Source organism: Anolis carolinensis, chromosome 5, assembly GCF_035594765.1.
Source record: "Anolis carolinensis isolate JA03-04 chromosome 5, rAnoCar3.1.pri, whole genome shotgun sequence".
NCBI classification, from domain to species: domain Eukaryota; kingdom Metazoa; phylum Chordata; class Lepidosauria; order Squamata; family Dactyloidae; genus Anolis; species Anolis carolinensis.
Window position 1 is genome coordinate 26,283,996 of NC_085845.1, and position 12,544 is coordinate 26,296,539.

Here is a 12,544-nt window from a genome sequence, read left to right on the forward strand (position 1 = left end):
ATTATTATTATTATTATTATTATTATTAAAATTTATGATCATGTATATAATTTTTTATCATTGAGATTGGCATTACCTCCTTGCATCTGAACATCCAGAGCCTACCAACAGGATTTAATGTTTTTTCTGATAGCCCCAAACCAACAGCCATTCTATTGCTAATGGAGAGTGGAAAGAATCGGAGAAACATCTGGCTATGTTCTGTAGCTGACAGAGACTGAAGATATCATCTGTTGAGATCTCTGGAGGGCCTCAGGAGATACTAGCAGAAGATGTCCTGGCATATGGGTCTAGGACATCTTCTGCTAAGATCTGCTTGCCCCTCTTCTTCCCACTGCATACTATGTAATATGTTATTTCAAAACCAGAAGTAGCAGAAAATGGCCCCACAGACACTACGGTAGCCCAATTCTATTCTAAGGCAATGAAGGTTGGAGTAGTAGCTCATTCCCATTGAAGCTCTGACTTACAGAAAACGCTGTCGCATACCACCTGGCCAGAAAACGTAGCACAGAGTTCTTCCAGGCATCACTTTAGTCTTTGAAAAAAGACACTGAGGAAAAGCAAGTAGGAATGCCAGGATCCATATGCTTGCAATGACCACTTTGGTTGCAGTGGCAGAAAGTCTGGGCTTCAAAGGATCGATAATGGCCATGTATCTGTGAAAACGAAATGAAACAAACAAACAAAAAATATTATAGCAAATGTTATAAACTTAGAAAAGGTAGGAAAATTGCAATGAGGAGGCAACTGTTTTCTCTTTCAATATAATACAGGAAATGAAATTCACTATCGGGCATTGCTGTCAAACCTCATTTGGGGACAATCAATACTCAAGAAAATGGCTAGTGTGCCAGAGGACATAAATTAAATAATTGGAAACTCAGTCCAAAGTTATCACCCACAGAGCAATGGTTCACCAAGTTCACTGCATGATTTATTTCTCTTGCCTTTTATTTTTCTAAGCCATTCCCCTAGGGAAGTCATCATTTTGATGTGTCTCCATGATTCAGTGTGACTGGATTCCTTTTATACAGTGGAAGAGTGGCCATTGATGAGCCCATGGGGTACTGTATAAGACAGATACTATGCAGTTTGGAATGTGTGTGTCTACATCACACTCACAAATTTTACCATCCCCTCTCCCTAAAGGAAAAGGTACTCAAAAGAAATCTATGAAGGCCAGTTCTGCTTGATACAGTTTTCTAGGTATGTGTACAATGAATACACTTTCACTGCGTTTATGATAGTCCAATTCATTTCCTGCTGCCTTTCTTACTGTCTCATTGCACTGCTATTGCCTTTTTCATTTGTTTCATTCCAGGGTAGGTGACACACAGTTCTTAACTTCCATCAGCCTTCAACAGTGCCGATGCTATCTCAGGCTTATCATGAGCTTTGGCTGTTATGCTAGCTGCACCACTTCCTAGAATTGGAAGACCTAAAAATAGTAGTGCATGTGCTGGTAACCTCACTGTTAGACGTCTCCAACATTAGGCTATCTCTGTACAAGTTTTGAAACTCTAAGGTAAAGAGTTGGGTTGTTGTATGTCTTTCGGGCTGTGTGGCCATGTTCCAGAAGTATTCTCTCCTGATGTTTCGCCCACATCTATGGCAGGCATCCTCAGAGGTTGTGAGGTATGGATAAACTAAGTAAGGAAAGGAAAGAATATATATCTGTGTAGAGTCCAGGGTGTGGCAAGAGTCCTTTGTCACTGGGAAGCCAGCATTAATGTTTCAGTTAATCACCCTAATTAACTAAGGTAAAGAATTTCCACACATTCAGGTTTCTCCTGACATTAAATCTAGTCTTGTCTGGGGGTTGGTGCTCATCTCCATTCCTAAGCCGAAGAACCAGCGTTCTTCAAAGACACCTCCAAGGTCATGTGGCCAGCATGACTGCATGGAACACCGTTACATTTCCGCTGGAGCGGTACCTACTGATCTACTCACATTTGCTTGTTTTCAAACTGCTAGATTGGCAGAAGCTGGGCCTAACAGCGGGAGCTCACCCCACTCCCTGGATTCGAACTGCTAACCTTTCAGTCAGCAAGTTCAGCAGCTCAGTGGTTTAATCCGCTGCACCACCAGCGGCCTCTAATTAGATGGAAATTCTAATTAGTTCAAAATATCACAGCCAGATTGGTTCCTGGTACATCCAGAAGCTGCCAAATAGTTTCCGGATGCAGGTTATTACCTTTAAAGCCTTACATGGTTTGGGTCTAGGTTACCTGTAGGATAACCTTCTCCTGTGTAATCCACCCCATACACCTAGGTCTTCTAGGGGACATTTATTTCAACCAGCCAGAACATAACTGGCAGCTATCATCCAGACAACCTTTTTACCGGCTCCCCCTTAGACCAGTGGTTCTGAACCTGTGGGTCCCCAGATGTTTTGGCCATACACTTTGCTTATCCACTATTGCAACCTCATTGTTTTTAACCTGATGTTTTAATTCTGCGTTGTGTTTTTTAACTTATTGTGTATATTTTTTATTGGTTTTTGTTTTTGTCCTGATGTTTTATATTTTATCATTGTTTGTATTTTGATTTTGCTGTAAGCCGCCCCGAGTCCCCTTCGGGGGAGATGGAGGCGGGATACAAATAAACTTATTATTATTATTATTATTATTATTATTATTATTATTATTATTATCAATTCCCAGAAATCGTAACAGCTGTTAAACTGGCTGGGATTTCGGGGAGTTGTAGGCCAAAATACCTGGGGACCCACAGGTTCAGAACCACTGCCCTATGCTATGGAATGACCTGCTGGAAGAGATTTGACAGTGAAATGGGCTGGCAGAATTTTAAAAAGAAGTAGAGACCTATCGTATTTACTCAAATGTAGTGCATTATCAAATGTAGGGTGTGCATTACAAAGGAGAAATGTTTTGCCAGTGAATGTGATGCACAGCTGAAGGGGCCTTACCTTTCCTTGCTTGTTGGCCTGCCTGGCTGTTCCCAACAATTGGATCTTTATGTTGTGTTATAAATTGATTATGTTTTATCTATTGTGTTCTAATTATGTTGTAACTGCCCCAAACCTTGGGGAGAAGAAGTTAAAATAGTGTTGTTGTTGTTGTTAAAATCGCAATCCCACATGGCCACTCCTTCCTAAACTCAAGGTCAGTTTCAGCACTGATAACAGTTGCTATTGAGCTTCTGCTCCCATGAGTATAATTTTTAGGTTTCCATAAACATAGCTGGTATAATGAAAACCAGAAGAGGTTTGGTCAATTCGTGAGGAATGTGTACAATTGGTTTGAAGTATAAATTGGATAGATGCAGATCAGCTTCCTGTTTTAGACATACTATACTATTATTTGATAGCATCACAGAATTTTGGGATTTAAAAAATGCAGAAGTACTTCGAATTCTATGGTAGAGATCTTTAATACAATTCTCTGCATTGAGCAAAACTAGACTGCACTATAGCTTTCTAGCAAATAATTCTAGGTATTGTTTGAATCAAGGCTCTCTTGTTTCTGTAGGATGAAGCCATGTTATTTAATGTGTAAGAAGGACTGATCATGCTTAGCTTCAAGATGAGATCCTTTCTGACTTTTTCTTCAAAAAAGGGGTACATGACTGGGTTGTACCCCACTTTTGATGAAAAAAGATCTCCCCTCTGACATTGGATATATGACTAATAAATTTTATGTATACCTACCTACCTTTCTCATGAATTGCACCAAAACAGATAATGTGTGAATTAAATCAAAATACATTAATTTCAGTGTGTGCAGTCAGACCAAATCTCGAAACCTTTGAGTTTATACATGAAAAACAAAAGTCAGCTTTTAAAAGAGCTGAGAAAATTAATTAACCTTTCTAGTTAGTCTGCTAATTTGTTTTGATTTGAGGCTGTACCTCTTGGGACGGATGTGCCAGTTGAGTTGTTTGCCAATTGGAAATTTCATTGGTATCCAGAAGTAATTAAATGTTCCAATGTATTGATTCCTTGGGACATTGTTCAAATGAGTCAAATTAAATGGCTTACACCACTTGCTGAAATTTCTCTTGTTTTCAACAGGTGGGCATAACTGAAGTTAAGTATTTGGGATAAGATGAAATATTTGATTTATTTCATATCCTTCAGGTTTTAATTTAGAAAATCAATACTAAGGAAACTTATGTGGAGGCTGTTGATACCCCAATTTTCATTCAAAGGGATGGAACTGCTTAATTCCAAAAGCATATTTGAATCATAAAACATATTTCCTTATATTAAATCTTAGGCATATGTTAAAAGTAGTTCAACTCAATCAAACCAACATTCTTCTCAGCTCAGAGGAAGATATAATTATTCACTAAATTATTAATACTACTTCACTATAATGTCCATTGGGAAAACAGAAGGAGCTAATGTAGGAAACCAACTCCACTTGATGTTGTGGTATATTATGAACTTATGAAAATACACCCAAGAATGGTGAAGACCTTAGATAATGCCAAGAGACCAACAGATGCCACAGCCTCCCTATCATAATGTCATTTAGTGTGCACCTTTCCATCAGAATGATCATCATCTCTTCTTCATGCACCCCAATACTATATATTCCTAGTATTAGGGACACCTCTACCATTAAGTAGAATGAGGCAGCTGCCTCAGGGAGAAGGTGTTAGGTGCAGTGAAGAGAACTGTTCATTACACAGAAATGAACTGTGAATATTTAATAAGAGAAGATATTAGAAATTAGAAACTTCCACCAAGTATACTTGTATGCTGTGCCCATTCCCCACATGCCCAATCCGTTCACTGGCTGGATGTTCATCTGCTTCCACAGTGGCCAGAGCAAGATGCAGGAAAGTATCTTGCCAGAAACAAACTCAATGATGGAGTAGTAGCAGATGGAGTTGCTGTATTCCTCCATCTGTCATAACCCCAAAGTGACTGTGTATGTTACTAAACAGATGCCAGCCATATTCTTACTCTATTTTTAATTGCTGAAAAAGGTGTTTGTGAGATTTCTGCCTGAGGAAGGGGCAGCTGGTTGTTTCTGTGTCAGAGAAATAGCAGATCCAAACTATGTTCTCTTTCCAACCTTAAAGGAAATATCTGAAGTGTTGAAACTAGTTGGAGGATGGTATTTAGCACTTGGACAGCTCCTTAAAAGTACTGAAAAAAACCCCCAAAAGAGATTCAGTGTTTACACAATGTATGCTGTTTTTACTGTAATATATATAGTTTTACAGGTGGCTTTGAACTGCATTGTCTATAATTCCTCACCTTTGGTGTACGCTAGCTAGAGCTAGGGATTTAGGTTCAAAATACCTGACGGTTTCACATCTACAGTATAAGAAATGTATGTCTCTAGATGGGTGGTGAAGTAAAGCTAATATGAGACACATGGATACTGAACTAAGAACCATAATTTTCAAATGCATGAAAACTATATAATGATTTTTGCTTAAATCTCAGTCTGTTCAAATATTCTGTTTACAGCAGAATTTATTATTATGATCCAGATATGGCAAAGCTCAATCATTGATTCAGGCTTGTTGGAAATACTCACCAAGGAAATATTTCACCTATACTTATGAAATGTCAACTATGAGGCAGAAAAGATTATCCACACCAAAGAATTCAGTACTCAGGACAAGGATGACTATCATAAGGTGTGTGTAGATATTTATCTATATATTTTTGTGGGGAAACATTTACATATGAAGTTGGAGATGTTCTTATTACCTTGAGATATCTCAAAGTTGGTTCAAAAGGAACTGAACAAATTAAGAATTCAATATTTTGAATGTACCTGATATTGATTTTGGGGTTCTGTGATAAGATCTGTGGGGCAAGGAATGCCCCGTTCTACCTTCAGCATCCATTCCCGGCGGAACAACTCTACACACCTACATAGTTGCAATTAACATTCAAACTGAATGCTGAATTCTGTTGAAAAGAGTCCCTAAAAATGACAGAGCCATGGGTTCTATGGGAATCTTTGCCACAAGCCTCTGGTATTCTTGAAATCTCCAAAATGAAATCTTAAACTTTGCAAGCCATTCTTTCCTTGTAAGTAATTTGGACTGAAACAAGTGCAGGGGAATACTCAGGAGTGCAGACCAGCCACTGTCCATGTTGATGGAATATTCTGAGAATTATGGTCCAAAAAGGTAGGTTTCCCAAGTTCTAAGAAAAACCATATGCAGTCTGGTGAGACAGTTAATGGAGCCACCACAGTGTGTTCAGTACTTTTCTTACTACCCCAGAGCCTCCCAGGATTGGACATACTAAGAGGCACAATGAAGAAAAGAGACTGGATGATTGCTTCTCCATGGCAGATAAAGAAAGCAAATAGCAAGTAGAAACTGATGACGAGTTTTTCAGCAAGGGTTGGCAAATACTGGAGATGAGCAGGGCCAACTCAAACCCATTGGCAAGGGACTCACTCTCTCAGTGCCAATATAGTTTAAAAAACCATGGCGATAAATTTAAAGGAACAGGACTCCTTGTGTGGCACTGCTGTTGTGGCAAATTTAGCCGTGGCAGCAAGGGCGAATCAGTGCCTTAAAGGGATATGAATGTGTTTTTTAATTCAAGAAACATTTTCTAGCAGGTCCAGATGTGTCTGTTTTTCTCAGCTTTCGCAGATAGAATTCTGAAAGAGATAGGCTTGCTCAAAAGGACACAGTGTTCTTGGTGAAACCTGGGCAAACTTTTACTGAACAGAAATTCAAGTCATCCAATTGCTTCGGGTCAGTGAGATAATGACATCCTTACCCTTCTGGTGCTAAAATATCCCTTTGCGAGTCTCATCATGCAGCAAAGTTATAAAGTTGTTCCAAGAAACCTACACGGGAACTAAGTGTCCATGCACGGTGCAGTTTATCATCATTTGAAGGACAGAATTTGGAGCTCTAGCATGTTACAAACTGCAGGTTGTTCTTTGTACAACATTTTGTCAGTTACTGCTTTTTCAATACCTCTCCAAGTGCTGCATGCAAAAACTTACTAAAGGGATTATATTAAAATAAACAATAGCTCTTGCAAAAGCAAGAATTTGGGGGTTTGTTTCGATTTACCAAAATATGTCAAGTGTAGGTTTTGGGGGGAAGCAGTGATGTTAGGCCCTGAATAATGTTGTATTGGTTTAGGTTTAAAGCTACCACCCTCTCATTCTGCTTGCACCTGCAGATCCATTGAAATCAACAGAAAAAGCAATCTCGTATCATTTAGCTCTCTGAATTGCAAAAATCTGTCAATGTAACTTTGTCCCACATACACAAAAATGTTATACCTGTAATATAAAGAAAATTATGAATGCTGGTAGTCTTCTAAATGTCAGATATTAAAATGATCATCTTCACTGGCTTACCAAATATGTGTTATACAAACAGCCTGCCATGGAAAAATGGCAATCAGACTCAAACTTCAAGAGAGCTACCAGACTTGTGTGCCTCCATCTGAAGAAATGCTTTATGTAACAAAAACATCCCAGAATGGGAAAAAAAGCTTTGCAAAATGGCAAAACCTTTAATAATCTTACCCAGCAGGGGAGAAAACCTTGGAATAAATTATTTTAAAATGTGAGAATGAAATAAGACCATATTTAGGCCGAAGGTAATTCATATTAATCCCAGGAGATGACCATGCAAGTAGTTATACATCTGCAATGCAGCACATCCATACAATCCAAATAATATTTTAATATATGGACATGATAGTGTGTGAAGCAACTTTGTACTACTAACTGCACTGTAAGACTTAAGAAATAATAGCAACATTACGAAAAGAAATCTAATGATTCTACATAGTTTGTATTTGAGATAAATGGCTGAACAAGCATGCTCTTTGAATAGACTATAGACATTTGAGGCAAGTATTTTCACTGAAGAGGTTGGCATTCCAGTATTTTATTGCTGAAAGATTAAATAATTGGCTCTATATTCCTAAAAGAAACACATATAAAACCAAAAACAGGTTGCAGCCAGTGACCTAAAACAGAATACCCAAACTTTATTTCTGTTAGATAACAAAAAGCTATTCAGCCTCATTACTGTAAAAATCAAGAAATAAACAGTTTGCAATATACTATATATACACTGGAGACAAATAAAACTAATTGTCCATAAAATAGTTTCTTGCAAATAAAATTATTCTTTTTTTAAAAGAAGAAATATCTAAAGGAAACAGAATGTATTCTAACCCTCTCTGGAAATATCATTTTAAGACAACACAAGAAGAAAATGTAGAAACCCAGGCGAAATAAACAGTAGAGGTTTTCTGCAGTTTTAGTAAAATAAACATCAAAAATGCCTAATATAGGACACTGTTTCATACCCTCATGCATAAAACTATGTGTAACATTTGCATGATGAGAAGGAATGATGGGACTCATTTAAATTATGTTGCTATGAGAGAAATATTTAATATAACTTCATGATAAAAATAGAAAGAAATCTAAAAACACCCTGCAATATTTCGGTCCTGAATAGCAGGATTGTTTTTTTGATATGTGTCATACACTTATTGACTGACATCCAGTTATGTGCTAAGTACATGTAAGTTATGCATATGTTTATTTTTGGTTGCGACAAAATGGTATTCCCTTCCTGCCCCTGCAGGAACCAAAGCCCACCTGGCCAATTATAGAGCTGCTGGTGTATCTGTTCTTCCATGGTCATTCATGTCTGGAGAAGAACTGGGGATGGACTGCAGAAGCATCTGGCTATGGCCCTGTTGCCTGATGCAAAATTATTAACTCAGCTGCTGAGACCTCCAGAGGACCTTGGTAGACCTCAGTAGATGATGTAACTGCTTCATACCTGCATTAAGGGGCAGCTTCCCACATTCATAAAATGTGGATAGCATTAAGGAGGCTTTTTTTTCTTATTCTTCTCCAACAGCAAAAAGCATTTCGGCAAGATTGAAGTTGGGTGGACTGGCCATGAAGCATTCCAATAAATATAAATACATGAAGAAAACAGCAAAATTAAATTGTATAGAAATGATTCCACTTCATTTTGATGGAAAGCTATTTGCAATCTTCAGACCTTGGAAGACATGATACAAGTACACAAGGAGTGATAAGTACATTATGAAACAGCAGCATTAGCAAAATGTCATTGCTCTTTATATAAATTAAATGTGATTACATAAAGAGCCTATATTATTCTTGTAGTTTAGATTTATATATGTGGCTTTGGAAATTGCCATGGTATGCTTATTTATTTATTTATTTATTTATTTATTTATTTATTTATTGAGTTATTGAGTTATTAACATAACATATCAGACAGGACCTGTAACTTTTAAGGGTATTTAGGATACATCTCCCTTAAGTGCAAACCCCAAGATTTCATGGGACAGAACCGCAAAATTTATGAGGAATATTGGTGCTATGATTATGTAGTATCTATGGGCCCGAGGTGTCCAAATGTTTCTGGACATTACCACTTCTCACTGAAATTGAAGAGTGGGGAGAGAGACACAGGAGTATAGATTTCTGTATATAAGTCCATGTCTTGGGCACATATTGTAGTAGAATTAATGCAGGTTGACACCACTTTAATTGCCAAGGCTCAATGCTATAGAATCATTGTTTTGCAAGCCCTCCAGAAGTATGAGGGCATTCAGTGCTGGTGGTCTTTGCTTCTTCCAGAATGCTGACTTTTCTCCACCTGTCTTCCCAAGAGACTTGCAGGATTTTTCAAAGGCAGGACTGGTGGAATCATTCCAGAAGTCAGGAATGATGTTTGTAGATGGTCCACGTTTCACAGGTGTACAAGAGAGTTGGAAAGACAATAGTTTTATAAACAAGCATCTTGGTATCTTTACTAATGCCCTGATCCTCGAACACTCTCTGCTTCATTTTTTTAAAAATGCTACACTCGTAGAGCTCAGATGGTGTTGTATTTCAGCGTCAATGTTGACTTTTGCAGAGAGGTGGCTGCCTAGGTTGCAGAAATGGTCAACATTTTCTAGTGTTTCACCATTAAGGGATAGTGTTACACCATTAAGCTTTTTTTCTGGCAACACAGAGGGATTAGTTGGTGCCTGATGGTAGAGTACTTTGCTAACCTAACAAATGTGGAATAAACACTGAGAATTGGGAAGCCTTAACCTTCGAGTGTTCTAATTGGAGGTCAGCTGTTACCAGCAGTGCTATGGATTTTGAAGAGACACAAATAAAGGGCAAAAGGGAGGCACATAATGCAAATAATTGGCAGGACTACTTTCCATCTGGAAATCTATGTCCTCATTATGAAAGATCATGTGGATCCAGAACAGGTCTCTACATTCACTTATGGACCCACCACCAAGACTCTACCTTGGAAAGCAATCATACTTTGTCACAAGTGATCACCTATGATGATGAGGGCATTATGGAGAATTTATCTTGCTACATACTGTAAATCATCCTATAGAAAGTGGGAAATTTACTTCTTATGTGTCCCTGGCTTTTGCTCAGAACTGTTTGTGACTCATTTGGACCATGTTGATTAATGCAACATATTGCTGGCCATTTTGATGTTAGTGCTACAGGAACGCTACAGCTCCCACTACAATGGAATACAGATATTTTTCACAGAGATGCTTGGTGGCCTTGTGTAGTGCTTCCTTGTATTGGTTGTTAAAACATGATCCTAATGTCACTTGAGTCCTTCATACCATTTCCCTTCTTCAGTTTGCTTTTAAAATTTAAATGGCAATTATTGCTCATGAATTTTAATGTGGCATGCAATATACCAGGCACACTGGGCAGGGCTCTGGGAAGTGTTCTGCCTGCAAAATAACAGCAGTAATAAAATGTTTTGCTTAATGCTTTACACAGAAATCAAAGCACGCGATCAGCTTCCACTCATTTAAGCCTCTTTGGTTCTCTGTGAAGTAGAAAATAGAAAGGTTGCTTCATTTCCTACTTTAATAGAGGAGACTCCCTGCTTAATAACACAAGCAATATCAAGTAGTTAATTTTTGCACACTATAATGAGTAATAGGAATGTATTGCTTTTAAAAATTAATTTTCCAAGTGCCTCCTCAGGGTAAGATAAATAGCAAACATGTATTATTTATTTATTGCATTTATGGTATATCCCTCCTTTTGCCCAGCATGGGATCCAAGGTGTTTGTCACAATACAACTATTATACTCTTCATACAAAAATTAAAATGTAATTAACCTAAACTTCTAAGTTAAAAAAGCAATAAAAGAAGATAAAGACAGATTAAGATATGTTTTAAAAATATATAAACTTTATGCTTTCTCATTAAAAGTCTTATCTGTCTCAGCACACATAAAATAAAAACCAAAAGCTTCCTTAAATGAAAGGTCCAACTCGCCAGTGGAAGAACAGCAGGAAGGGGGGCAGCTTGATGTCCTGGGAAAGAGTTCCATAACTTGGTGTGCATCGACATTGTAGAATTAATACAGCTTGACTCCACTTTAACTGCTATGGCTCGATGCTATAGAACAGTGGTTCCCCACCAATGGTCCCCAAGAACTAAAATATGGTCTATGGCCTCACTGTTACTACACCATTGCAATGAGAGTGACTGGTTTGACAAAACCCTCTTATAGTGCCGAGGCAATGGGGATATTGGGAGGGAGAGGCTGACTACCCATGAAAGACCCGACAATAAGCCTCCTGACTGCTGCTTCTCTTCCTCCTCTCTCCCCAAGAGGAGCCATTCCATGTGGCGCCTGGAAGCAGGTGCACCTCATTATCTTTGTTTTTAGGCCTCTTCCTGGGGTTAGGTGGGGTGCTGATTCAGAAAATTGCATTGGATAGACTACATTAGCTCTAAATTATTGAATATGGTTTTCTATGGGTAAGCAAATGGTGACTACTGAATGACCTATGTTCTGTATCAGAAACTAGAGCTAATGTGGTCTATCTAATGCAGTTTTCTGAATAAACACCCCAAATAACCAAACCAAATCTAAAGGTGACCAAAAACTGATTCATAGCCGTTTTGGTTTATTTTTTTCGTGTCAGGAGCTACTTGAGAAACTGCAAGTCACTTCTGGTGTAAGAGAATTGGCTGTCTGCAAGGATGTTGCCCAGGGGATGCCCAGATGTTTTTTTTTTAACATGTTTTACCATCCTTGTGGGAGGCTTCCCTCATGTCCCTGCATGGAGAGCTGGAGCCAACAGAGGGAGCTCAACTGCTCTCTCTGGATTCGCCAGTCTGTCGGTCAGCAGTCCTGTCGGCACAAAGGTTTACCCCATTGTGTCACTGGGGGGTATTAATGTTGGAGAGTGGTCCCTGCTCAAAAAAAGGGTTGGGAACCAGTACTATAGAATCATAGGTGTTACAGTTTGAAAAGGTCTTCAGTTTTCTCTGCCAAAGAGTGCTGGTGCCTCACCAAACTACAAAACCCAGGAACCCACAGCATTGAGTTATGACATTTAAAGTCATACAAAACTGTATTAATTCTATAGTGTAGATGCACTACTGGATGCATACATTAAGAAGAGTACTTGGGTGCCATAACAAAGTACAAAACTTGGGAATCCATGGAATGGAGTTGTAGCAGTTAAAAGGTGTAATTTTGCAGTGTGGATGGTGTGAATTGCAGTCCCCACAGTAA

General features: G+C 38.4%; 1 protein-coding gene across 1 annotated transcript in view; it reads right to left on the bottom strand.

The window, feature by feature from the left end:
- Nucleotides 1–12,544, bottom strand: part of tacr3 (tachykinin receptor 3) — a 58,778-nt gene that overhangs the window by 34,584 nt on the left and 11,650 nt on the right. Inside the window, exon 2 of the mRNA XM_062982464.1 lies at nucleotides 471–659. Coding sequence (XP_062838534.1) covers nucleotides 471–659 — 189 coding nt within the window. The remainder of the gene's footprint in view (nucleotides 1–470; nucleotides 660–12,544) is intronic.